Below are 25874 nucleotides of genomic sequence, written 5' to 3'. Positions count from 1 at the left end.
CACACAGGTGAATCATCATCCTTGCTCAAAGGGAGATTCTGTTTCCGTTACGTCGCCTTTGTTTACCTGTTGTATGAGGTTGTACGCTGGTCGTAGAATATAATAACTGAGTACACTCACAAGCTTTTATGCAGAGCTGTTGCCTCCACACAATACATTTGCTTAAGCCCTCGTTATTTTGCATTTATGAGCAGAAAATAAACATTTAACATGTGGTTTATAAGACACTATAATGTGGTTTGCAAGCATAACTCCTCCTGTGGGCACCGGGCATAAACAGTGACACTGGTTAAATACTTATATATTAATATCAAATGTCTTCATGGCTTAGGTTATAATTCATGACAAATATCATACATTAATAAACAGATGTCCTTATAGCTATGTACAACTTTGTCATGAATCATGTATTGGATGTTTATATACTTTTATAAAATATTGAATAGGGTGGGAAAGAAAAAAGCTCTTTAACGAGCGCCTCGTCTTAATTGGGCTGTCGTTAGGAGATGATTAAATTCACCTTTACCTTTCTTTGCTGTGTGCATTCGGTGCTGTATGAAAAAAATAAGCTCGACTGGCTTTTTGGTGACAGCAAAGTTTGTAGGAACGTCTCTGTCGTGGGAGTTTTGTCTAACTTTGAAATAAATGATAGTTGTTCCTGTGGATCTTAAAACGTAGGAGGTGCATCGGTTTGTTCTGCAGTTTTTGTGGCATCCAGAAGCTGGACTGAAGATGATCAAATGTTGCATATGAGCTGCAATACCTACATCTAGTACATTTAATGGAGACAGTGCACATAGTTCATTTCTATTGTACGAACAAGCAGGAACAAATGTGATCTACATCTGTATTAATGCTGAACAGGCAGCAAATCACACAGCCAAAGAAACACCCACGCACAAAGATATTACACAACCCAAGCCAGCGTTTCGCCTTTTATTTCAGCTTGAACCATGTTACACGTTAAAAAAAAGATGAAAAACATAAAAAACATGTTGGAATTTGAGTATCTGCACACAAAGCGTCCACCTGTTCCTGTGTTACAGCCTTCGACTTGATCAAATTATCATGGACGTTAAGCGCTCTGCAGAGTCATGGCTTCCTCCTGTTTGCCCACAGGCAAGAGCGGCCAAACAGAGAGTTGAGTAATTTGATGCAGAGGGACTCAGACCCAGGAAAAAAAAAAAAAAAGATATGGAAGCATTGAGTGCATATAATTGCCACTCTAGTCCACTATCTCCCACTTTTATCCCTCGAGGTATCAGCGGGTACGTGGACTGTCTGGGAGATCATCCCTCACGCCAAGGTGGCCTTGGGAGAGCTCAGCATCATTAAACAAGGACAATGACCCGTTTGCAAAGGTTGCCTGAGTCGTCCAAATGCATTTAAAGTGCATGTGTGTCATTTTTTCACAGATTAAAAACAAGAAACGTCAGTGTTTGCAGTACGCTGGCATTGTATTAAACTGGATTCAATCTTAATAGAAATCTCAGTCTATAAATGACTGTTTTACTCGAGGCGATGCGCTGAAGCTCTTGGGTTAAATCATGAATGAGGATGAGGTAGTCGGGCTGGGCAGCGCCTAAACGCTGTGCCTCCTGTTGTGGATCATGGCCACAATGTGGGTGAGGTCCAGACTTTTTATCATCACCTCCATGAAATCCTCATCGCTGCGAGCGCCGGCCACGAACTCCTCCAAGGAAAGCTCGCCTGTTTAAAGACATGACGGGGACGGTTACATAAATGTGTCCAATCAAATGTGACGTGGGGCTACTAGCTAACCGCTTGACCATTAGCAAGCGCATAGCTAACAGAGCTAAAGTGGGCAAACCTTTGTTTACATTTCCAAAACGTTGAGGTCTGATTCATTCATTTAAACCAAATCCACCTCCTCTTCCCGACATAACCAGAGGAGCTTTGGGCTTCTTAGCCGTCCAATCACACCTGTGGGAGTCGTGACTAAACGCTGCCCACATGCATCACGTTACTGACGCTAAAGAGCTTTTTCTTTAATCTGTTTCACAGTCATTTTTAAAAACAGCACCAAAGTTAATGCAGCAGAACCAAAAATATCCTTTTCAAGCATTTTTCTACTTTACATCATCACACAAACCCGCTGCTGGCAGATCAGCCTGAGATGTGTGCTTTGCTAGCAGCAGCTAATGTAGCCTCGAGCCGCTAGCCTCGAGCAGAGGTGAGGAGAGGACTACAGAGGTCTGGTAAACTCACGTATTTCTAATTTCACACCTCCAGATGTTTTTCATTTTCAAAATTTTCAAACTCTGGAGGCCTTACACAACTTTTCTCTCTCAGTCTTTGATGTGTAAAACCGATGGAGTTCCCCTTTAAGGTCTTACTTGTGCAAAAGTTGCATTAGCATCTTTTGTGAAATGTTTCAGGATTGTTATTGTGTTCAGCAGCCACCCACAGTTTGTCTTTTTATTATTCTTGCTGTGTTTCCTCATTGAAGACAGCACTGGAGCTGATGAATGTCTAAACACTGTCCACCCACCATCGATTTCTTCCTAAATCTCTGCATACGCTGCCAGAACACACTCACCATCTCCATTTATATCAATCCTGTCAAACACGCGGTTAGTGAAATCCTCGGCGCTTACGTCCTGGTTTTCATTGCCGTTGATTGCACGGATGGCCTGCAGGAACAGAATAACATCAGTACAACATCTTGAGGCCTGGGTCTGCTGGGAAATCCAGTGTTTCAGATGGATGCTGTCTGTACCTTTATGATGTTGAGGAGCTCGTGTCGGTCAATGCAGCCGTTGCCATCCACATCATAAAGTCTGAAATACCAGCGCAGCTTGTGCTCCATCTTCCCTCGCATCACCAGACTGAGAGCGGCCACATACTCCATGAAGTCTATGTAGCCGTCCTGCAAAAACAAGTACAGAGATGAGACGACTCACACAGGACGACCTTGTCAAAACAGTGTCAAACATCAGTACATTATTATGCATGACCCTCTGCTTAGTTTGTGACTATTTTCAGCCATTCAAAGTGATAAATCAGTCGCTTGGTTGAAAAAGATCCCCCTCATCTCAACTCCAAAAGCTGTCTGTGTGAGATGAAGCGCGCCAGGATGCGGGATTATCTCCAGGGACTGTCTGAACACAGGCAGCAATCTCAGCATCAAAGCATTGTCTCTCAGATAATCTCACAGTTTAAATCGTGCATAAAGATTACCCCGGCCTTTTGGGAGCTGAAGGGGGAGACTAAATTTAGACGTGCAGCTTCTCAGACAGACGCGTCCCGTGGTGACCCTGTCGCCTGCTTGGAGACGCTCTTAATTCGTCTGCGAGGGTCAGGATGTTTTGCAGGCTTGTTGCAGGGAGGTCACTGCATCACTTGTATGCCTGAGTGGACGCGTGACTCCAAACAATGCAGATGTTTTTAAAGCTTGAGGAACTTTTCTGCTCTAGCTAAAAAAAAAAAAACACTCAAAGATCAAACAGCAGATCATCTTACTCAAGTGTTTTCATTGGTTTTAATACCCAAACTTTGATCAGACAGTAAGTGTTTAAGTCACTTATCAAGCGAAAAGGCTCAACATTTGAGACCCTGTAACTTATAAAAGATTTTAATATCTGACCTTGGACTGTTGGTTGAACAAAAGACTCAAATTAAAGACATCACTTTGGGCTTTGATTTGTTGTCTCTCTAAGGTTTGCATATTGCTTTTTATTCTTGTTTGTAGAATTCAGACAAATAACTCGAAATTAATCTTCAGCAATTCTTATAATTCATTCATCATTTAAGTGAACAAAAATTTTCAGCAAAAATGCCAAAAATGTCTGGTTGCCGCTTCTTCAATGTCAGAATTTGTAGGTTTTCATTGGTTTTATATCATTATAAGTGAAATGTCTTTGCATTTTAAAGTGTTCATCAGACAATGTGAAGATGTTAATTTCTATGGACTCTGTCGACATTACAGACTAAAAGTAATTGAAAGACTATTTGACATTAACATAATCATTGTAAGTCTAAACAAAATCTGTAAATCCCATATCTGAGAAATCTAAAAAAAAAAAACCTTGTTGCTTCCAAACACTTAAAATCAAATCAAATACTTTTTGTAGACAAGGTGTGGATTATTTTAATTATGACTGACCCCAGTATAAATCTTTTTCTACCTCTCTTACGAACACCAGAGTTAGATAAAGAACAAAAGTACAACGTAAGCATCTTAAATTAGTTGTGGGACACGTTTTTTCTTTTAGTTTATTCTTATTCTTTCAAAGGGAAACTCAGTCTCACCTTGTTCATGTCGAACGTGCGGAACATCTGCTCGATGTAGGCGTTGGCCTCGGGGTCCAGCCCTCGCAGTCCGAAGAACTGCTTGAACTCATGCAGGGTGAGCTGACCCGAGGGGCACTCCGTCATGAACTTCTTGTACCAGAGGTGCATCTCCACCGCCTGCAGGTCGTCCACGGTGGTTCCTGTTGAGTTGCCCATTTCCTCCTGAGGCCTGAGCGCGTGCAGGTCAGATAGATGGAGCCCTTTGAAGCAAACCTCTCAGCCCAATGGGTCTACTGTGAAGCGGAGGTTCGCCTCTTCACAGTCACACAGCAATGGGACATAAGGTGAGGGCAGCGGCTGGCGGGGGCCTTTTGTAGCTGTCTGTGTTTGGGGATGAGGCGGCCCACTCCCCTCTGTGGTCTCCTTGGGTCTAATCACTGGCTGTAATCCAGCGAACATGCAGATGATCGGCTTAATCGCCCCATTAATAGGTTCACTGCTCTCAAACAGTGAAACCGCTGACAAACACAAGACGGCCTTCATCCCTCACGTGCTGCAGACACAGGACTTCCATCACAGTCAAGCCCTGAACTGATGGGAGACCCCCCCGCCCCCCAACCAGGTGTGGGTGGTGCAGCTTCAACAGTGCTGCAGGAAGATCCAAGGTTGTTACAGCAACAAGTTCAGGTACTCTTTGTCACATAACACAATGTCCCCAGCCACTGATATATTATTATTATTATTAGATTAAATGGTGATTGATCAGTTATTATCTTTCATTTTTACTTCATCTTTTTTAAAATTACATCCCACAGTGTTTCTATAGTCCTGTGCACAGTCATGTGATGGTTGTCACTTTGCATTTCACTCCTTTGCTGCTGCTTGGGATGAATAAAAATACTTGGAATATATTTTGTTTGGCTTTTGAATGTACTTCAGTTGCTGATCATTGGGCATCTATGATGTTGTTTCATTAGTTTTTACTTAACTCACTGATCTTATCTTGATCTCTGCTGAGGTACATACATGATTTTGACTTGAAATTGCAAAAAAATGGCAAATTGTGCTGCTTCATAAGACGCTGCTAAGAAGGCAGTACAGTTTATTTTGATGCTCAATTAATAAAATGGAAAAAAGAAACAATTTCAGGGTGTTTTATGATCATTTACAGAAAAATTTTGGTTTTTGGACCTTGACCATTTTTAACAACAAAGATTTGAGGGAGAAACCACTAAAAAAAACAGCAGATTAATTGTAATTTTAAAAAAAATCCATTAGTTGCTGCTATGTACGTTTAATTCTGCAAATAAAGAAGATTTTAAAACATTAGTTGGTAGAGAATTTTATTTGGATACCACAATTTAAAGCCCATGAGGCATGAGTCATAGCTGATTGTTAAAGTAACTTAAACATTAAACTTTGAGTGAAATCAATATCAAAACACTGCAGAAAGCTTTTTGATCTTAGTGTCAATACAAGAAAATACCAGAAACAAGGAAAATAATACAACAACAATGTCTGAAATGAAATGAAATGAAATGAAATCACCTCCTTCATGTGACCTCTTGATTTTACAACTTATGATCATATTTGAAAGCAGTATTGGATTAGTTGCATCCAGCAGCTATGAATGTGCTAACCTGTAATCAGTAATAAAATGACAAAATAATAGAGCGCCTCAGTCATCACACGGTCGCTGGTTCAATTCCAGCTGCAGACCTTTGTTGCAACTCATACTTCTCTCTGTCTAAAGTCATTTCCTGCCTGCTTCTACCTGTCACTTAAAACAAGAAACACCAAAATATAACTTTTTAAAAAGGACAAATAACACAGATATATATTTATGTCAGTGCTTAAACTGAAGTCTAAATGTACCATTAAGTAAAATATATGCATTCATATAAAAGTAAAAATAAAAACATCATTAGTAAATGCAGATTTGTGTGATTCCAAAGCAACATTTCACTTTTCACTTGGTCATTTCTCACATTGACATTCCAGGAATGTTAAACTCATATTAGTGGTTTCTGGATTACATTCAGCAGGAGTGTTAGTGTTTCCTTCTGGCCATAAAACATACAAAAGGGAAGTTTGAGATTATCGCAGGAAAACCACATGGAGCAGCATCTCCACAGGTTCCTTGTGTAGTCAGTGTTGTGGCTCGTTGTTCGCCGTTTCATCCATGCCGAAAAACAGATGTTACAACAAAATGAAATGTTATTTATGCTTCAGACAGGCACAGATGTTTAAAAAAAAAAAAAAGCTTTTGGCGGCAAAAGGCTTCTTCTTGTAGCTTTCGGTGAAAAATCCTGTCCTCCCTCCGCTGTAGTGCAATAATGTAATAGAGAAAAGGCATACTCTATGTATGCTTCATACATATTTTACTCTAATTTGCATTACCCTGCAACACATTTGCATTAACAGTCATATAACCAGCAGGTATAAGTGATAAATGGCAGCAACAAGTTTTTGTTCTTCATTGTTTCTCACAAATAGCCTGAAATACAGTTTCCAATATTTTGTAAGAGCTTTTCCTGACGATAACAAAATATGGAATAAACACATTATGTAATCACACATACAAATATAACAATTGTATGACTATGTTTTAAGAGCTTAAAAAAGTAAAAAGCTATAATTTCTCTGACTTCTTAAGGCCTCATTGCCATTCTTCATCCAGCTTCATATTCCCAGAGGTTGATTTCTTCAGTTTCAGTTGCAGTTTTTGTCGTTGTCTTGATTTGACTTTCTGTCCAGGCAGCACAGTGAAACAAAGTTATAACAAACATGAAGTCACTGTGGTTCCATGTCAGAGCTCGAGCAGATCTCCCTGGCACCACCAGCGACACCTTTCCTCCTCCCCCAGTACAGATGTCTGTAGATGGAGTCAAACACTGACACTGTGTAGCGTGCAAACAGGCTGGTCCACTTCACCGCGTCCACCATCCACTGCACAGTGCGTCCCACGAAGGCCACAAACACTGTGGTGTAGTGGGCTAGCAGCATCAGACTTCTCCCCAGCTGCCTGCCTTGGTTGAGAATCAGGTTGACTCTCTGCTCATGTACTGCCATCATTATACTTTCTTCTGAATGGTTCCAGGTGTAAAAATCAAATTGTGATTTTTCTTATCTTAATGGCTCATTTTTCGTCTTTAAAACTATATATGTTTATGAAGATAATCCCTACAGAGGAGTAGACGCCTGGAAACTTGCAGACAGTCCCTTACATACGCAGTTCTCGACTGTCCAATCAGAGCGAAGGAAGTTTTGTTTCCGGGAATGTTTGGTGATGTGGCTATGCTCTGAGATCCTTCCGAGGAAATATATCACAAAAAAAGCAGATACATTTACCTGGAAAGTGCTCGCACGGGTGAGTCTAAGGTCCTTTCTTCTAAAAAATACACCAGTTATTGTGCTGCATTACTGAGCTGTCATGCATGAAGTCAAAAAACTCAGCGAAACAGGTTTAAAAGAAGCAGTCGTTATTTACGAGTAATCAGCGTTAGCTAGCTAAGTAGCATTAGCTAACTTACTGTATCGTGGAAACTACAGTAAGAGTAAACGCCGGATGATTTCACGGAGTGTCCTGTTCACGCCACCGTTTCTTAATCTTCAAATATGTCTCCTGCTTTTGGAAGACAACGCTGTCCAGCCGCTTGGAAAGTTTGCTGTCCACATTCGGGTTAGCTAGCTATAATCTTTGCTGTTCACAAAAGAGTGACGCAGCCGCAGTGGAGCGTTGGGTGGGTTCGCGTAAAGTCGGCTCTGTCCGGTCCAGTTCGGAGCAAACAGGTTGGGGGAGTCTGCCAATGTGTTGCAGAGGGAGTGAGACATAGTGCTTATAGTTTATTATTATGAGTATGCTGTATAAATCCGTCTCGTTCTTAAAAAGCCCCAAACATCCTACATCCTGTAATATACACATATAACAGCTTACTGAGATACTAGACAATTTAATCTCTTGGAAGAGATGTCTTATTTGTTCAGAAAAAGACATATCTCAATTTTCAGCTAGTGGTTGACAAATATGGGTTTTTGAATGACCAATATGTAATATTAATGTCATTTTTGTCATTGTTTAAAACATAAAAATATTTGCATTGTCTCTGGTGTGTCTGCAGACATTGTTTTGTTTAATCGGACACTGACTGATGCCAATCACCTCAAAATCCCAGACATTGGCTGATTAATCTCCCTCTAGTATAGCTGTAGTGTAATGTATCGTGATGCTGCCTGCAGACTCTGTGTGCATTCAAAAGTGAAATACAGTAGATACGCTTGGGACTACATGTTTATTCACACCTTCAGGGGACAAGTCATTCAGCATCAGCTTCATGCAGCACTTCAAGCTGTTCTTGGCAAAATCGTAGTAACAGGGCAAGTGCACCTATCCTACACTATACGCCGTGCGTTACAAACACACGTCAGGTTTAGCTGAAAGCTGCATTCAACTACTGGAAATAGAATTAACATTTATGCTTGCATCTGAAACAATACTGAGGCTTAACATTGATGGAGGATGTTAGAGAAAGTGTCAAAAGCAGAGAGATTTTGACAAATACCTGTCACATTTAAACCATTTTATCTACCGCCAGCAGAAAATGACTTGCACAGGTGCAGCAAAGAAATGATTTATATGTCAGACGTTATCAGTGTTAGTTTGCACTGCAGCCTCAAAGCTTTGACGTTTCCCCCCTCACAGTGCCAGCTTTATGTTCAGCCGTCTGGCCACAGTCCTCCAGGAGCTCTCTGGAGAGGAGGGCCCAGATGGAGACCCACAGGTGAGAGAGCATCACACACATTATAACGAGTCATAATGAAGAGCTATGTGTCCCCAGCTTTTGAATAATACGTATGTAATACAAGATATACGATATGACATCCAAGTTCGCTGACTCAAAATATCACATTAGCATAAATCTTTTGACACTACAGGAAATGAAAATGATTCTAATGACACTGAGTTGGACTGTGACAGATCAACTGAGCTTATTTGTTTCCTGGAACAGGGCATGCTGGTGCCTGAGCTCCCTGCCGATGAGGGCCACGCTCCGCTGGAGTCGGAGTCATCTGAGGAGGCCATGGAGAGGCTGGCTCACCTGGAACAACTGGTGGTCCAGCTGAAGGAGCTCATTCGAGACAAAGACACCCAGCTCGTCCAGAAGGACACTGAGCTGGCTAACAAAGATGCACAGTTTAAGGTAAATAACCTGCGTGTGTGTTTGTTTGTTCAAGACTCCAAACATCCCTATATTCTTTATCTCAAGATGTTTTATGGCTGCGCACCAATTCTTTTGTTTGTTTCTGCTTCACCTGCACAGAATGAGAAAGAGGAAGCTGAGGCTCGCTTCACCAAACTCAAACTGCAGGCCAAAGCAAAGATGGCTTCACTCAACAAACAGATATCTGATCTCAAGGGACAAGGAGGAGCTCCAGTAAGTCTGAATCAGGCCAAATAGTCGTTGTCACGCTTGTAGGATTCCTGCAAATCACCCTCAAATTCCCTTTTACTGACTAAAATATGCCATTCGTCAACCACAAATTAACAATAGACCTCAAACAATTTGTTTTTTATCTGACTTTAATATCTGTTTTGTCTACAGCAGAGTCCAGACAGCTCGTTTACAGGAGCTGGTGCTGCAGTCGAGGAGGAGCTCCAAGAACTGAAGAACAAGCTGAGCGAGGAGGAAGCCAACAGCAGAGAGCTTCAGGAGCGACTCCAGGCGGCCGAACAGCTGCTTCAAGAGAAGGAATCTGCCCATGCTGAACAGGTGACGTAGCTGTGTCTTTAATTCATGACTTTAGATTACGTGAGAAAGTTCTCTCTGACTGATCTGTGGTGTTTCTGTTTTCAGTTGAGGAAACTGCAGGCTGTGGTCTGCGAGAAGGACGTTCGCTTCCAGGAACAGATCCAGAAACATGAAGAAGAGCTGCTGAGGGTCACAGCACAGTCTCAGAATGATGGCGAGCTTCAGCAGGTATGAGATCCAGTGGATCTGAAAATAACCGACTCTTTATCTGTATAGGCCAAAATTGCAGATATGTCTTAGAGGGCTTTACAATCTTTACAACATCCTTAGACCCTCAAATCGAATAAGAAAAAACTCCACAAAAAGCCTTTCAGCAGGAAAAAAAGGAGAGACCAGGTCCAAACATAATCCATGAACTGTAAACACTTTATTTTGAAAGTATCTTGAGCTAAGAACAGGAAGTGCCCAGTCTTTAATTAAAATTCGAGAACTGGCCCGTAACTGGAGTTTGCTGTAGTTCATCCCAGGATGAATAAACATAAAAATGTTTCCGTTTATACACTAGTGGAAGAGCAGATGGTGGCCGAACTTCCAAGCTACATTCACCCTTTATACAATCATTTGGTCTCTTTTTTCTCTCTCAGGCCCTGCATGCAGCACAGAGGCGTTGTGAAGAGCTTGAAGAGGCCTTAAACTCTCGGTCCAAAGTGCTGGAAATGCTGCAGCAGGAAGTGAGCAGCGCGGACCATCAAAAACAGGTATGGATCCGGTCTAGATGTCATTTGTGTTTAAAGAATGTTGTTTAAGAGACTGTGCCACACATTGGCAAATATTTATAGATGCTTCAGTTAAAATTAACACTGCTCCTGCTTGATGATAAGACAAACAAACACACCCTACATCTTGATGGTACGCCATTATCATGCAGAGTTTGGCTGAGCCACATGAAGCACACCCACTTTTATCCTCCTCCTCTCTGCTTCATTCTCAGATCTTGACTGCTCAGTTCCGGCAGATGGAGCAGGAGCTGGCCGAGGCCATCAAGCAGAGGGAGGAGGAGAGGCAGCAGTGGGCCGAACAGACCGGCAGGGCCGATGCAGAACTCGCAGCCCTCCGAACCAGTGTGGAGACTTTCGAAAGACAGAGCACGGAGGTGGCGAGGCAGGAGAGCGAGCTGGCCTCCCTGAGAGAGGCAGAGCTTGTTAGTCAGGAGGCTCTGGAGAAGGAGAAGATGGAAGTTGCCAGACTGGAGAGAGAACTGGCTCTGATGAAAGATGCTGAGCATGCAGCCATCCAAGCGAGCCACGACGCTTCAGAGAGAGACAGGGCGGAAATAGTTCGGCTTGAAAGCGAGATCGCGTCTATGAGAGAGGCAGTGGACCATGCCAGCCGGGACGCCTCAGAGAGGGAGAAGTCAGAGGTGGAAAAACTAGAGCGAGAGCGTGAAGACGCCCAGGGGAAAGGTGAGGTCTTGGCTGAAATTTGGGGACATCTACGTTCTCTGGCTTGTGAAGATGAGCCAGCAGCAGAGGAGCTCCCCTTCACTGCTGACCTTTCCCTGTTCCTGGACACTGTGCAGTCTGTTGAGGCACAGCTGAGAAGGCTGAAAGATGAACGCAGCGAGAGAGAGGAGCACTGTGCCGAGCTCACCCACACCATGGAAACCCTTCAGGGTAAGAGAATCTATCTGATCGTATCTGTTTATGGAATTCAGTTTTTATTCTCAAAGCTTTATTGTTCGGCACTGATATTTTAAATCTCTGGTTTTCAGAACAACTAGGCAGAAAAACCGCAGAACAGGAGGAAACTGCTGCCAAGATACAGGAGCTGGAGCAGCAAATTGTAACGGTCAGTGCTAAAAACACATTTACATCTAGTATTACCACATGGTCTACATCTAGATACATTTTCTGGATACTGGCATCCGATCCACAGGCTTTTTTATTTACATCTGGCATTAAAATGCTTCTCATTATCTTGATTCTGCCTGGATTGGATCTCAATATGTCAACTCATAGGGGAGTCGGGGAGCGCAGACCTCGGCCAAGGCCAATACTCCACTATTCTATGATATGCACATCCACAAGCACAACCGCTATGTCTGAATGTATTTCCAAAACTCTCAGAATTATGTTAGAATATGGCTGTGCCGAGCTGAAGCCTCGTTGTCTCAGCTGTGCATTTGTGAGGTACTTCTAAACTGGAAATATTTCACATACTTAACATACATTTCCACAGCCACACCTTAGTTGGAGAAAAAAGCGTTGTTACAGTTGTGGTGATTGTAATTGTACGAGTTTTCCCATGAAGCCACTGCCCCCGAGCGCTCCATAACGACTGCTTTCTGTATGAAGTTTGAGCAGCTACATGTATAGCATCACTGGTACCCATGGATGTGGACTGTGATATATGATCTATTGAATTTTACCACCATCTACGGGATTTTAAGATGTATGATTTCCCCGTGAATGGGATCCACTCCAAAATGTAGGAGTAGTTTTTCTGTAATCCTGCTGACAGACAGACAAACAAACCGAACCAAAAACACGACCTCCATGGCCGAGGCAATTAGTTAGGCAGGACTGTGGTGCATCCGAGGTGAAGGGAAGACTTCTGGCCTCTAGTTGTGGTTAAAACAGCTTAATCTGGCAAGCAGAGGCAGAGTCAGGTAAGGATGTGGCCGTGCTGTATGGATTGATTTCTCACCTGGCTGATATTCGATCACAGCCTGAAATGTGGTTTGACTCAGTGTTTTCCAACCACTGTGCCGATGTGAAATCATCAGGTGTGCCGTGGAAGATTATCCAATTTCGCCTGATTGGCGCTCTAAGGCTTAGAGCAGCAATTAGGTAAAATCTTCCTGTATGCAAAGCTCTCAAGTCTCACCCATTGGGCGTGAGACACGTGCATTTCAACATACTCACACGCCACACCTTGTATTTCTCATGCAGAGTAATTACCTGGATAACGCCCACCAAGTTGCTTCGCTATTTTTTTAGAACAGTGGAACAGGTATAGGAATTGGTGATGTGTCGGTTGCGAACGAAACGGCTCTTAGAGCCGGCTCCTGCCTGGGAGCCTGAGCGGGAGCTGCTTTGGGTTTTTTTTCTCATCTTTTTTTTCTGTTCAAGCTGTACGTGATTGGTCAACTACATGATGTGTGGCGGCATCTGTGTGTACGCACTGAGCAGGAGGGGGAGGGGCGGGGGTTACAGACACAGCGCACGCATGCACACACGCCTGCACTAAGAAATGCTGAATGAATATTTTTATTTGTACGAATTCATGTGTCATTTATGAGCTCAGACCCCCGTCCCCAACCCTCACCGCCGCCACCGCCAAAATCTCAACTCTGAGCTCAGTTCAAAACTTGAGAGCCCTGTGTGTGTCTTTCTTCAATTCATGCAAGAATATCAGCTTTGTGTTCAACTAAACAGGCCCAGGTTTCACACTGTGTAAGTAAACTGAGTAAATTGAGACCAGATTTTCATTAGATTTCAGTAAATACACCTTTTGTGACATTTTGGTTTGGTGGCGTGCCTTGTGATTTTTCTAATGTAGAATATGTGCTGTGGCTCAAAAAAGGTTGGAAAACACTGGTTTAACTGATGTGATCACATTCCAGTCACAGTGTGAATAAAGTCTTAAACACAGAGTTGTTTTCGGGATCATTACCTGCTTGACACCAGATGTCAGCAGCTTGTTTTACTTGAGATGCGAACTTCAAAAGGCAATCTTAAATAAGATCCGAGATACTCTGCAAGCTTTATCGTCCCTGCAAAGCCTTAACTTCAAAGTTTCTTGATGCCTTTGTAATGAGTTTCTGTTATGCTGTGTCTCTGTTTATGCGATTAGAAAGGTGTTGAAGTGGAAGATGTGGAAGCTTAGTATAAGCCGAGGTATAAGAAGTTAAAGCAGTTCTATCTACAAAGTCAGACAGCTGTGTCATGTGCACTTTTCTGCTTTCATTAAAATAAAGTTTGCAGAGTCAGCTGTTACTCAGAGTGTAGTCAGACTGGTCTCATCTTCCAAACCTGTTCCAAAGACGTAACTGGTGTCTGGCCAGGTGAAGTAAGTCAGTCTCAGACAGGACAGACGCAGGGTCATAGACGGTGCTTAATACACTGCAATACTTCCACTCAGTGTGTGGATGTGTGTCTAATCCCCTCTGCGCTGATCCGCTGCTATGACTGACTGTCCTACCTGACCTTTACCTATCACTGCAGCCACGTAGCCAATGTAGATTTAAGGTGTAGGAGCAGTAATAGAGGCCATATACAGCTTCTAAAAGTGTTGTTCCCCCTTTTTCTCCAGTATATGATTAATCATATGATCAAAACATTTCAATCCCTCCAGTTCTCATTTTTTATTTCTGTCTGTTTCAGATGTCTGAAAGAGATGATGTGACTGAACCATCAGCACAGGATTCATCTGAAGCTAAAAAAGGTACAAAAACTGAATCCCAAAATCAATTTCATACATTTCTGGAACCAGAATCAAATATAATGGTCAAGACCAGCATGCTCACCCATACAGTACAAGTAATTTTGCTCCACCATGTGATGCATTATTATAAATTAAGATAATTAACATAGATATAGAACAGTATAAAGTTAGTAAAATTAGATCCACCTTTACTAACTTTAAAGTGATGTTTACACACTAATGCATCAATATTTGTAATCCATTTGTATGATATATAGAAATGGGAAAATCTGCATAATGAATACTTTCACTTTTGGTACTTTAAGTATATTTTGATGCTAATACATACTACTGAAGTCCATTTTATTTGTATAGCCTAATAACACAAATATTCTTCAGGGGGCTTCACAATCTGTTCAGCATACAACACCCTCTGTCCTCGATTTGGATAAAGAAAAAGACCTTTAATGGGGAAAATGTCAGTGAATTTAGATTTAAAAAATTTAGAGCGTGTTAATGTGCAGATCTCTTACACTAGACCGACCGAGGTAATAAAATGTTTTATTTTGCCTTGTTAAGTATTCATTTTCAACATGACAAGCTTTCAGACTGAACCTTGAACTGTAATGTATCCTGGCAGAACACACCCTCTATTGTGTTTGTTCCTAGACGCTTTCATCTGATGACTTGTTTCTTCTTATGTTAAGTTATTGTTAAAACTGTTTGGATTTCAAACTGATGTAAAAAACTGGATGTTTTTCTAATTATTTCCAGCTTTGTTGATTTCCACAGCGCGCATACTGGAACTGGAGCAACAGCTATTAGAAAAAGACAATGAGCTGGCTGCCCTGCAGGAGTCCCTCAGACTGGCTAAAGAGCACGGCTCCAGTGGGGCTGCATCATGTGAAAACTACGATCACACTCTAGATCAGAGCCAGGATGCCAGTGTTTCCCCTAATGACAGTTCTGCAGCACTTCCTGACTTAATGGAGGATACACAAGAGGAGGAAACCACCTTAGTTGCTGAGGACACCTCAGTCCTTTCCATCTCTGCTGACAATGAGAGTAGCCCAGAGCTTGTAGGACACCAATCTGAATCCCCAGAGGAATCCAAAGGGACGTCCTCAGATGAGATGGTCGCCAGTAGCGATTCAGAGGTGGCCCACAGCAGCTGGACCCTCCTGGAAGCTGTCAATCAAGATGGAGGCCAGGAGTGGCCATCCATCCTGCAAGATTTTGGTCAGCTGCAGCTGCAGTCATGGGAGGCGACGAGCATGGAGCAGGAAACCTCCACAGTTCAAGTCGAGTCCTCTTCGGTCATCATCCGAGAGACAGTACAAGTTCATTTAACTCAGCAGAGTTCTTCCACCACAGATGGTGACGTACCCTCTGGACAGGTCTTCGCTCAGGCCTTAGCTGAGGAGCTTCAGAAGAGGTACAGTGAGCTTTTGGCTGAGCTTCAGAGACTCAGAGAGGCAGCAGCAGATTCGCAGGAGAAAATCAAGAGTCTGGAGGAAGACACACAGTCCCTTACTGCTGCCAAAGAAGAGGCTGAGTCCCAGGCCAATAGTTGGGTAGAGGAACTTAAGTCAGCCAGAGAGGAGTTGGACAAGCTTTCTCAGCAAAACAGCTCTGTGGTTGAGAAACATGGCATTGAAATGCAGCTTCTAGAAGAACAGATAGACATTTTAAACACTGAAAGTAAAGTCAAAGAGGAGAAGATCCAGGCCCTGCAGACCGATCTGGAAATGGCCCGCCAGGCCTTCTCTGAGCAGGAGGGTCAGGTCAGGATGCTGAGTGTTCAGCTGGAGGACAGAGAGCTCCTCTCCTCTGAGCTTGAAAGGAGGCTTCAAGATATGGAAAGCAGCATGTTGGAGTACTCTCAGACGTCAGAGCTTAACAATGATGCTTTGTCACAGAAGGACTCTGAGATCAGCGAACTTCAGCTCCGTCTCAGCCAAAAAGAGCAAGAGGTGATGGAGCTCAATGACAGTATGTCTGCGAAACTCCTCCAAGCAGAAGAAGAGAAGTTCCAGATAGACGGTGAAGTCAGTAAACTGAAGGAGCAGATAGTGGAGCTGGAGAAAGTCAGAGATGAGGAACAGAAAGTAAGCAGCGAGGACTCACCTGCTCATGTAGATGACGAACTCGCGAGTGTGCGAAATGAGAAAAAAGTGCTGGAAACCCAACTGACAAACACAAAGAAGAAGTTGCAGGCTGCGCTTGTGCAGCGCAAAGAGCTCATGAAGAAGGTTGCTGATTTTGAGGCAGAAGCAAAGAAATGGAAAGAGCAAGATGAAACAGCAAAGGGAGAAACTTCTGCAAACATTCCGGAGGGAGAACAATCGAGAGGACCTGAGATTCAGGAAATGGAGGCTAAACTCATCGAGCTCGAGCAAGCTTTAAGATCCAAAGAAGAAGTAGTTGCGACTCTTGAGCAGAAAATTAGCGAGCAGGATCAAGCTCTCACTGAGACGCTTGCTCTGAATAAAAAGCTAAGTGAAGAAGCTGAAAACTCTCAGCAGGCTGACATTTCTTCTGAAACATCCGAGTTACAATCCCAGGTGACTACTCTTGAAGCAGAGTGTGAAACCCTTCAGAAGAAAGTTCAGGAGGCTCAGGAATCCCGCAAGGACACCATCCGCAAAGCAAAAGAGAAAGACAGGCACCACCGTGAACAGCTGAAGCAGCAGAAAGAAGAGTACAGCGAGCTGATGGAGCGTTTCGAGCTGCAGAGCGGCGAGAGAGAAGTTCTTCTGACTAAACTGAGAGAGTTAGAAGAAAAAGTGACTGCTGGAAGAGAAGGTGCACCTCACCCAGAGACCAAGCAACTGGTTGAAAGTTTGGAAAAGCAAGCAGCAGGTGATTGGGTGCAGGAGGATTGGGTGGACTTCGCCGCATCCGAGACGTGTTCATCACAGCCACAATCCAGCGATCAGCACCCTGCAGGGCAGTCTGACGTCCTGTCTGCACAGATGGAGGAATCTCTGGAAGCTCTCAGAGGAGAGATCCAGACTCTGCGGATGGCGAACACAGAGCTGGAGAAGCAGCTGCAGGAAACCCACGCCAGTTTGACACTGAAGGAGGCTGAATTATTGGAATTGGGTAAAGAACAACAAGCACTGCGGGAAAAGGAAAGTCAGATTGATGCGCTGTCAGAGGAAATTAATGATCTTAGAGAAAAGCATTGCCAAGCTGAGTCTTACGCTGAAAGCCTGAAAGCAGAGATGGAAGCTGCAGCCAAACTAGCATCTTCAGATTCTGCATCCTCCATAGCAGCTCTTCAGGCTGAAGTGGAAGACTTCAAGCAGTTCCTCGACAATAAGAACCATGAAATCATGGAGTTAAGTCAGCAGCTTATTGAGCAGAACACTCTCATACACTCAATGCAGGATACAGTATCTGAGAAGGATCAGCTAATAACATCTTTACAGGAGGAACTGAAGGCTGAGCAAGAAAAAACCCAAAGGTTAGAGGTTGAGGTTCCACAGAAGCAAGAGGAAGAAAAAGACAGCGAGGCAAAGATCCAGCAGCTTCAGCGGAAGCTTCAGGCTGCTCTGATCTCTCGCAAAGAGGCCTTGAAAGAAAACAAAACCCAAAAGGAACAGCTAGCTGTGACTGAGAAGCTCGTAGCTGAACTCCAGCAGAAAACAGAGTCAGCAGAAGATGAGCTGGAGAAGCTGCGAGCGGAAAAACTTCGACTGATTGATGAGGTTGACCGCACCTTACTGGAAAACCAAAGCCTAGGATCGTCCTGTGAGAGCCTCAAACTGGCCATGGAAGGCGTACTGAATGAGAAAGATGCCTGTAAGAGAGAGGTGGAGTTGGCAAAAGAAGAGGCAGCCAGAACATGCAGAGAATGGGAGGAAAAGGTTCAAGGCATGAAGGACGAGTATGAGACTCTGCTCAAGTCGTATGAGAATGTGAGCGACGAGGCAGAGCGAGTGAGGCGAGTCCTGGAAGCCGCCAGGCAGGAGAGACAAGAGCTCGCAACCAGGGTGAGGACACACGAGGCTGCCAGGCAAGAAGCTGAAAGACAGGCGGGAGAGGCGCAGAAAGAGGTGGATTCAGTGAAAGACAAAATGAGAAAGTTTGCCAAAACAAAGCAGCAGAAAATACTGGATTTAGAGGAGGAGAATGAGAGACTCAGAGAGATGCAGGAAAAGACTGGAATAAAACATGAGAGCAAAGCTTCCAGAGCTGAGGTCCAAAGACTGCAAGATGAGATGAGGGCTTTGAAAGCTAAGCTGGAGGCTACAGTGGCAGAAAGAGACTCTTTAGGGCAGCAGGTTGAAGAGTTGAGGGAACAACTTGCCCAAACAGGAGAGAAAGAGATCAATGTAGTTCAGGCCCCTCTGCTTGGCTCTGCAGCTGTTGTAGAGGAGGTTGTCATGGCCAAGCAGTCAGACATACTCATGACCAAAGCAGAGCCTGAGAGTCAGTATGAAGACAAAGGAAAACCCTTAACCTCAGAGGAGACACCAGCTGAGCAAATAGCTGCAGTGCATGCACCAGACACACATTCACAACCAACAGAGGAACAAGAAAAAGCAGCTGTGTCTGAAAGAGTTCAACTTTTGCTGGAGGATAAGATGAGGGAGATGGAGGCAGCTGTCCGTGCAGAGAGGGAGCTGCTGCAAGAACAGAAGGCCGAACTCAAAGCTCAGCTGGCCTCGCTTGAGCGAGATCTTCAGGAGAGCAAAGAGAAGGAGAGTCTCATGGCCTCTCTAGAGAAGTGCCTCCACGAAAGCAAAGAGAGAGAAAAGAGCCTGATGGAAGAGGGTTCAAAGAGGGAAGCCCAGGTCAAAGAGCTCCTCAGAAGCCTTGAAACTGAGAAGGATAACCTGGAGGAGCGTCTCATGAACCAGTTGGCTCAGCTCAATGGGAGCATCGCCGGCTACCAACAAGAGGCAGCAGACAACCGGGAGCACCTCGCCGAGCTGCAGCGGGAGGTGGAGAGGTTGGAGAGGGAGCGGGCCGAACTCGAGGCCGAGGCTCAGAGCGAGAGTGACCGGGCAGCCAGGCTGGAGGAGGACATGAGGCAAGCCCAGAGAGAGAGGGCCGAGGCCGAAGCCGAGTCTGGGAAGCAGAGGGAGCTGGAGCAGCAGCTGAGGTCTGCTCAGAGGGTCAAGGAAGGCAGTCAGAGCAGAGCGCGTCAGCTGGAAGAACTGCTGAGGGAGAAGCAGCTGGAGGTCCGTCAGCTGCAGAAGGACAGCATCCAGTACCAGGAGAGGATCAGTGAACTGGGCAGAGAAGCTAAGGCGCTGCAGCTAGGCCGCAATGAGCTCCACAGCAAACTAGAGCAATCCCAGCTGGAGACTTCCAAAACCCTAGAAGACCTGAAAAAGACTGAGGCGGAGTTGGCGAGCTGCAGATCCCAGCTGGATGAGGCACAGAAGCAGGCGAGCGAGGCTCTAGCCGAGAAAACGGCCCTTGAGCAGAATGCCCAACAGAAAGAGGCCTTGTTGAAAGCTGAGGCAGAGCAAACCCTCGACTCTGTGAGATTCAGGCTGGGAGCCGAGCTGAAGGAGATGGAGCTGAGGCTGGAAGAAGCATACAGTGAAAGGGAAAAGGAAGAGGAAGCCACTCTAGAGGTCAGAGAAATGGCAGAAGGAGCAGAGAGACGGGCCCAGGAGATGCAAGCCCGTCTGGACGAGTCCCTGGCCAGGTTAGCTGCCTTCTCTCGCTGCATGTCGTCACTGCAAGACGACCGGGACAGAGTTTTGGACGAGGCCCGACAGTGGGAGACTCGCTTTAATGATGCTCTGCGGGGTAAAGAGGATGAAGTTCGGGAGGCTGAAACACGGGCCAAGGAACTGGCAGAACAGCTTCAGAGAGAATCTGCCCTGAAAGAGGAACTTCAGCTTTCAGTGGACAGGTAAAAACCTCTCTCTATTTGTCCTATTTCCCTGATTCTTTGGATTGATGATGTTCAGCTTTTTAGTTCAAAACTCATAAGATCTTTTTTTTTTTTTTTCAGACTAGAGAAAGCAGATAAAGATTTGCAGCAGAGGCTGGAAGAGGAGGAGAAGAAAGTCACAGAGAGCCAAGCTGCCCTTGAGGAGGAGAAGAGTAAAGTTCAGCAAACTACAGCCGAGCTGCAGTCTGCACAAAACCAGGCCCACGCCCTGCAAAAGGAGGTGGAGAGTCTCCATCAGAGGACCAGGGCTCTGGAGGAGGCCGTAGGTCGGCTGCAGGGTGAAGTCGAGCAGGCCAGGACAGAGCTGAGGGAAAGGGAGGCGGAAGAGAGGAGGCTGTGTTTGAATGTGGAGCAACTAGAGACAGACCTGCGCTCCTCTAAGACCTTAACAGAGAGTCTGCAGACTGAGTTAAACGAGAAGGAAAGGAGAGAAGTGGAAATGCTGGGGGAGAAGGAGCAAGCTGTTGCTGAGGTATTGACATGTTCTCATCTACAGAACATACTATATTGTGTATTGTTCACTGATGTTTACTCAAAAATCAATTGGACATTAGATATTATTATTAGATACACATTTCACAGCATTCATGTGTGTTTCATTTCCCAGTCTGCAGAGGAGGCTAGAAAGGAGGCGGACAGAAGGGCACAAGGAGCTGAGGAGGAGCTGGAGCAGAGACGAGGGGAGCTGCGGGACCTGGAAGAAAAACTGCGAAAGGCAGAGGAAGAGAGCAACAACAGGAAAGCCAGACTGGACTCTTTCATGAAGGCCATGGGCTCGTTGCAGGATGACAGAGACAGAGTCCTCAACATGTACAAACAGCTGGAGGAGAAACACCTTCAGGTAACACACACAAAAAAAACTAATTCTTTTAGTATTTGTAGAGTTTGTTTGAGTACCCAATATAATATTTGTATCATGCCCCAGGTGATGATGGAGAAGGACGGCCTGATCCAAGAGGCAGCAGGCGAGAACAACAGCCTGAAGGAAGAGCTGCGCTCTCTGCTGGTCCAGAGGGACGACCTGTATGCCGAGAAAGCCAAGCTGTCCGCTCAGCTTCACGGCTATCGCAATGAACTTAACCAAGTCCTGAGCATGAAGGACTCCCAACACAAACAGCTTCTGGCAGCTCAGCGAGAGCGTATTGCCTCTCTGGAAAGGGAGCATGAGGAATTGGAGAGTCAGTTAAAGAGTGTTAGCAGAGCCAGAGAGGCCGAAGTAGAAGCAGGAAGAGTGGAAAGGGAGACTCTTAGCCAAGCTGTTGAGTTTACGACAACACCACAGGTGATTAATGCTCCTGGCGCAGAGGTTGAGAAGCTGAGGGAGCAGCTGCAAGCAGCGAGGGAACAAGTGGAGGCTTTGGAGGAGAGCCTGCTGAAGGAGAGACAAGAGCAGGAGAGCAAGGGCAAAGAGCTAGCTGAGCTGCGATGGGAGGGAGGTGTGATGCGGACAGAGTCGGAGAGCGCTCAGGAGAGGGTGGCAGAGCTGGCCGGAGACTTGTTGGCTGTGGAACAGAAGCTGCTGGAGGAGAAGGAAGTGACGACGCAGCTCAAAGCAGAGAACCAGTCATTCGCAAAAGCCATGGCCTCCCTGCAGGACAGCAGGGACCAGGCCATAAACAAGGCCCAGGAACTGAGCCAGAAGCTGGAAGAGATGAGCGTGGCGGGCGGCCACGCAGCACCCAGCAGCCCCGGAGGCTCCACTGGAGAAGTGTGGGGGCTGAAGAACGCCCTGCAAGCCCTGCAGAATGACAGGGAGAGACTGGTGAGTAACACGTCTGACAAGAAATGTAAATATTTCAGTCATGAACGCACAGATATTCCAACTCTCCTGGCAAAAAATATCAAGAATCATGTGAGAGGTTGTGTTTCTTTATGGATTTTCATTGACATCTACAGCATTTCAGCATATTTTTCCTTTCCTTCTCTTTGTACGTAGCTGGAGCAGCTTCAAACACAGACGACTGAGCTCAAGAAGCAGAAGTCAGAGCTGGCTCGACTGGGAGCAGGAGAGCTGATTAAAGTCAGCCAGGAGCTGTTTGAGGAGAGAAAGAAGAATGAAGACATGCTGGGCGTCATAATGCAGCAGGAGAATGTGGTGGAAATGGGGAAGCAGGAAATAGAAACTCTCAGGTGAGGCACAGAGCCAGGCTTTTGTCATCGCAGTCACGGTTTCAACAAAGCAAAATGGCACAAAAAAAGAAAAAAAGCCTTTTATTCAGTGTGAAATTTGTGCGTCTTGTGTTCGGCAGACTGGAGCGAGTGGACTGGATGGCTCAAGCAGAGCAGCTGAAGCAGCAGACCCTCGCCACGCTCTCGGACAGGGACCAACAACTGCGGCAACTCACCGCCATGCTGGAGGAAGCCCGCGCTCATAAGCCCAAACTGCAGCAGGAACACTATCAGAGAGAGGTAAGACTGAATATTTGCTTGTGTTTCTGATTGTAAAGAGTAGATTCTGTGGATAGGGCTGAATCACATGCTTAAAGTCAGTGGTTCTCAACTTTTTTGGCTTGTTTCCCCTTAAAATGAATGAAAATCTACTTGTGAGCCCACGCTGGGAATAAATAATTGGACCTGGAGTGGTGTTAGAAATATTTTACTGTGATCCAAAGCTGTTCAGGATGTTTATTGGCCCTCCAGAAGGCGTAATGTCAGCTATAAAATCAACAAGATGAGATATTTTAAGGATGCTGCGTATAATGTGATCACTCTTGCGTTCTCGCAGGGCTCAGAGGAGGTGGACAGCGCACCTGGAGCCCCACAGGAGCGAAGCAGCCAGCTAGACAGCCACGCCTACATAGCTGAGGTCAAAGAGCTACAGAGAAGGTACAGTACAGTATCAGAAATACTGTTAGAAGTGGCACGATGAGACATGGGGATGCTAATCAACTCTTCCTCATCAGGCTGGAGGAAGAGGTGCAGCAGAGGGTGGCTGCTGAGGAGCAGCTAATGGCCACACAGGATCGACTCAAACGGTATGAAACGTGGTACAAACTGAGAGAGGTTCATTAATCTCATGCTAGGAAATAATTGTCGATATAATTGCCAGCTAATTGGCCGTCGATCAGTTAATCAATTAATCAATTGTTTCAGCTCTAAAATAAACACTGCGCATGACAAGCCTACAGCATTAGTTTATATTCCATGTTGTGTTACGTTGCTCTTCCATTATGTTAATGTTTCGAAACGCATGTGAGCTCTGTTTGCTCTGATAAATGTGCTCAATCCACAAAGTGTGACAGCTGACATCTGTTTTTATTATTATCGTTATTAGTCACAGCCAGGCTAAATGGCACTCTGCACAAGAAGAGGATCACTCAGAGACGGCCGTTTTCATCGAGCCGCCGGAAGGAGCTGTCACTCGAGTAAGGCTCCGCTAATGTGCTGCACCACCTCATTTGTCATCTTAATAACGGCGGTAACAGAGACTTATGGGCCGAACGCTTCCTGTAACCTTGTCTCCTCTCTCATGCAGACTCGGAGAAGTGGCCCGGGTTTGATGCGGATGCTCCGAGTGGCCTTCTGCTCCCGTCAGCGAACGCCTCTGCTGTTCAGTCTCTATCTGCTCACTGTGCATGTCCTGCTGCTGCTGTGTCTGGGCGGATACCTCTGAAAGCAGCTCCCTTTAACAAACCTGACAGAGCAGAGGTAGAGATAGAGAGAGCAGGGCAAAGAGAAGGAGGACGCGACGCAGGCCTAACCCAAGCCATCAGTACGTTTCACACCGTTACATGTAGGGCTGCAACGTGGTGTTATTATTATCAGTTGGCCCGTAAAGGGATGAAAAAGAAGCAGGGTACGGGGAAAATTTTTTAATAACACTAATGCAGTAGAGTTGAATACTGAAGATACGCAAATGTACGCGGTTATGATAGCACTGCAGCCCTAGTCATATGTAATAAATTGTATCTACACACAAACGTTGCACTTTACAGGACTTAATCTTTCAGTCAAAGTGTGTGGATTTATACAGGAAGCTGCTGTCATTGATTTTAACTTGTGTGGCTTTGAGGGTGTTTTAAAACCAAGCAGAGGACATAAAGGGACATGGTTTAATCCTTCTTCATACATTTGTTTTTTAGAGAAAACAAGTTTATTCATAGTCAGGCATTTGGCAGATGGTGTTCTTCACGTGCCTTTAGATTCGGATATAAAAGGGTAGCTTTGCGTTAGAGCAGCTGGGGACTGCGCTGGTTCAGATGTGACTGATTCGCTAACATGACCGTGAAATATGGCGCCACAGCCAGCAGACGGTTAGCTTAGCATCAAGGCTAGAAACAAGTAGCCTGGCTACTCAAAGGCAATAAAATCCACCCAAGTGCAACTCTAAAGCTCACTAATCGACGTGGTTGTATTGATTTGTTCAGAATCTGAATAAAAAACAATAAGTCGCCCTTTTATGGAGGTTATTTGCCAGCGATGTGACACAGTATTCTGTGACCAGACTGCATTTTGACTCTGGGCATTTGCCAGATAACCAGCAGAACAGTTGTGGTAAGAGTTAGCGTTAAGCTAAGCTAACTGACCAGGCCAGTTTGCACTCACTGTGCTAAGCTAACCGCCTGCTTGCTGTCGCCTTCTATTTGACCGACAGATATGTGAGCGGTCTTATCAGCTGATGGTTACTCTCCAGAACGTGAATAATCATATTTCCTAAAACGATGATGTTTTAAGATGGCTTGAGGTTCAGGACGTGCTGTTTAAGTCCAGTCTCTTCCTCGTCTTCTTGTTTCATGCACAAAAAACGGAGCACAGTGCAATTTCCGTTCTTACACATTCCTACTGTGTGTTTTCCTTTCCGTTTTATTTTCCCCTTAGATAAATCACATTTTTAAAAAAGAGCATTATATTGATATTTGTACATGTACATGTGTATTATGTACGTCAGCTGGATGAGGGTTTTCCTGATTACATATCCAATAAGATCCCCTGTCCATGCTTCTGTTGCACACTTTGAGATTTTAACTGTAGTTTTTATGGCAGATTAAGTTGCCATTCAGGTGCAATGTTTTACCCCATGTGGATCCATTCCAGAGGAGAAAGACTGCTGTGTTTTCTAATCATACCCGTCCCATGACAGACTACTCTGATGTAGCATAATTTATTGTTATCCTCTTGATTCGTGTTTATTTAATCGCTCACTGTTGGAGAAATGAAGCCTCTGTACTCATCTTCTTTTCACATTCTTGTTCTTCTTCACATCTTACTCCCACTGAAATGTAAATAACTGTTAAAAAGGGCTGTATAGAAAACTGAAATGTAATAAAAAGTGTTGGTGGTTTAGATCAGGGACTGATCTTAATTCATTATTCGCTCATTTGTGAGACTTTTTTTAACTTACATTATGAGTTTACTTTTCATTTGGGCTCACTTTTTCTTTTTATTTCTGAACTAAGAATAAATGGGTTCTCATTAATCAGTGCTTTTGCCGTTTCAGACGATATTTGACTCTTGGTCATCATATATTTCATATCAGTAATGTGCCTGAATCCAACAGAATAAGGTTTTAAGATAACTTTTATAGT

At 44.7% G+C, this 25874-nt stretch overlaps 2 protein-coding genes across 3 annotated transcripts; one reads left to right on the top strand and one right to left on the bottom strand.

Annotated features, from left to right (window-relative positions):
• Positions 1 to 922: 922 nt before the first annotated feature.
• On the bottom strand, positions 923 to 4604 carry guca1aa (guanylate cyclase activator 1Aa). Its single transcript, XM_070992525.1, has 4 exons — positions 4273 to 4604; positions 2741 to 2890; positions 2561 to 2654; positions 923 to 1710 (listed from the first exon to the last, which is right to left on the bottom strand). The coding sequence occupies exons 1-4, from the start codon at positions 4468 to 4470 to the stop codon at positions 1583 to 1585; spliced, it is 570 nt and encodes a 189-aa protein (XP_070848626.1). The 5' UTR covers positions 4471 to 4604; the 3' UTR covers positions 923 to 1582.
• Positions 4605 to 7523: 2919 nt separating this feature from the next.
• golgb1 (golgin B1) lies at positions 7524 to 25765 on the top strand. 2 transcript variants are annotated; one of them, XM_070992109.1, is made up of 20 exons: positions 7524 to 7624; positions 8957 to 9035; positions 9264 to 9455; positions 9576 to 9689; positions 9861 to 10025; positions 10110 to 10232; positions 10649 to 10762; positions 10996 to 11677; positions 11776 to 11852; positions 14390 to 14450; positions 15222 to 20307; positions 20410 to 20821; positions 20957 to 21190; positions 21275 to 22111; positions 22286 to 22479; positions 22599 to 22758; positions 23075 to 23175; positions 23253 to 23324; positions 23624 to 23714; positions 23825 to 25765. In XM_070992109.1, exons 2-20 carry the CDS (start codon positions 8967 to 8969, stop codon positions 23960 to 23962), a joined length of 8922 nt encoding a protein of 2973 aa, XP_070848210.1. In that variant the 5' UTR covers positions 7524 to 7624; positions 8957 to 8966; the 3' UTR covers positions 23963 to 25765. The 2 variants fall into 2 exon arrangements, with proteins under 2 accessions (XP_070848210.1, XP_070848209.1); XM_070992108.1 differs by having other exon boundaries at positions 9858 to 10025.
• Positions 25766 to 25874: the final 109 nt, after the last annotated feature.

Source organism: Chaetodon trifascialis, chromosome 22, assembly GCF_039877785.1.
Source record: "Chaetodon trifascialis isolate fChaTrf1 chromosome 22, fChaTrf1.hap1, whole genome shotgun sequence".
Classification (NCBI taxonomy): domain Eukaryota; kingdom Metazoa; phylum Chordata; class Actinopteri; order Chaetodontiformes; family Chaetodontidae; genus Chaetodon; species Chaetodon trifascialis.
The sequence above is the reverse complement of the archived record's forward strand: the minus strand, read 5'-3'. Positions and strand labels throughout refer to the sequence as shown.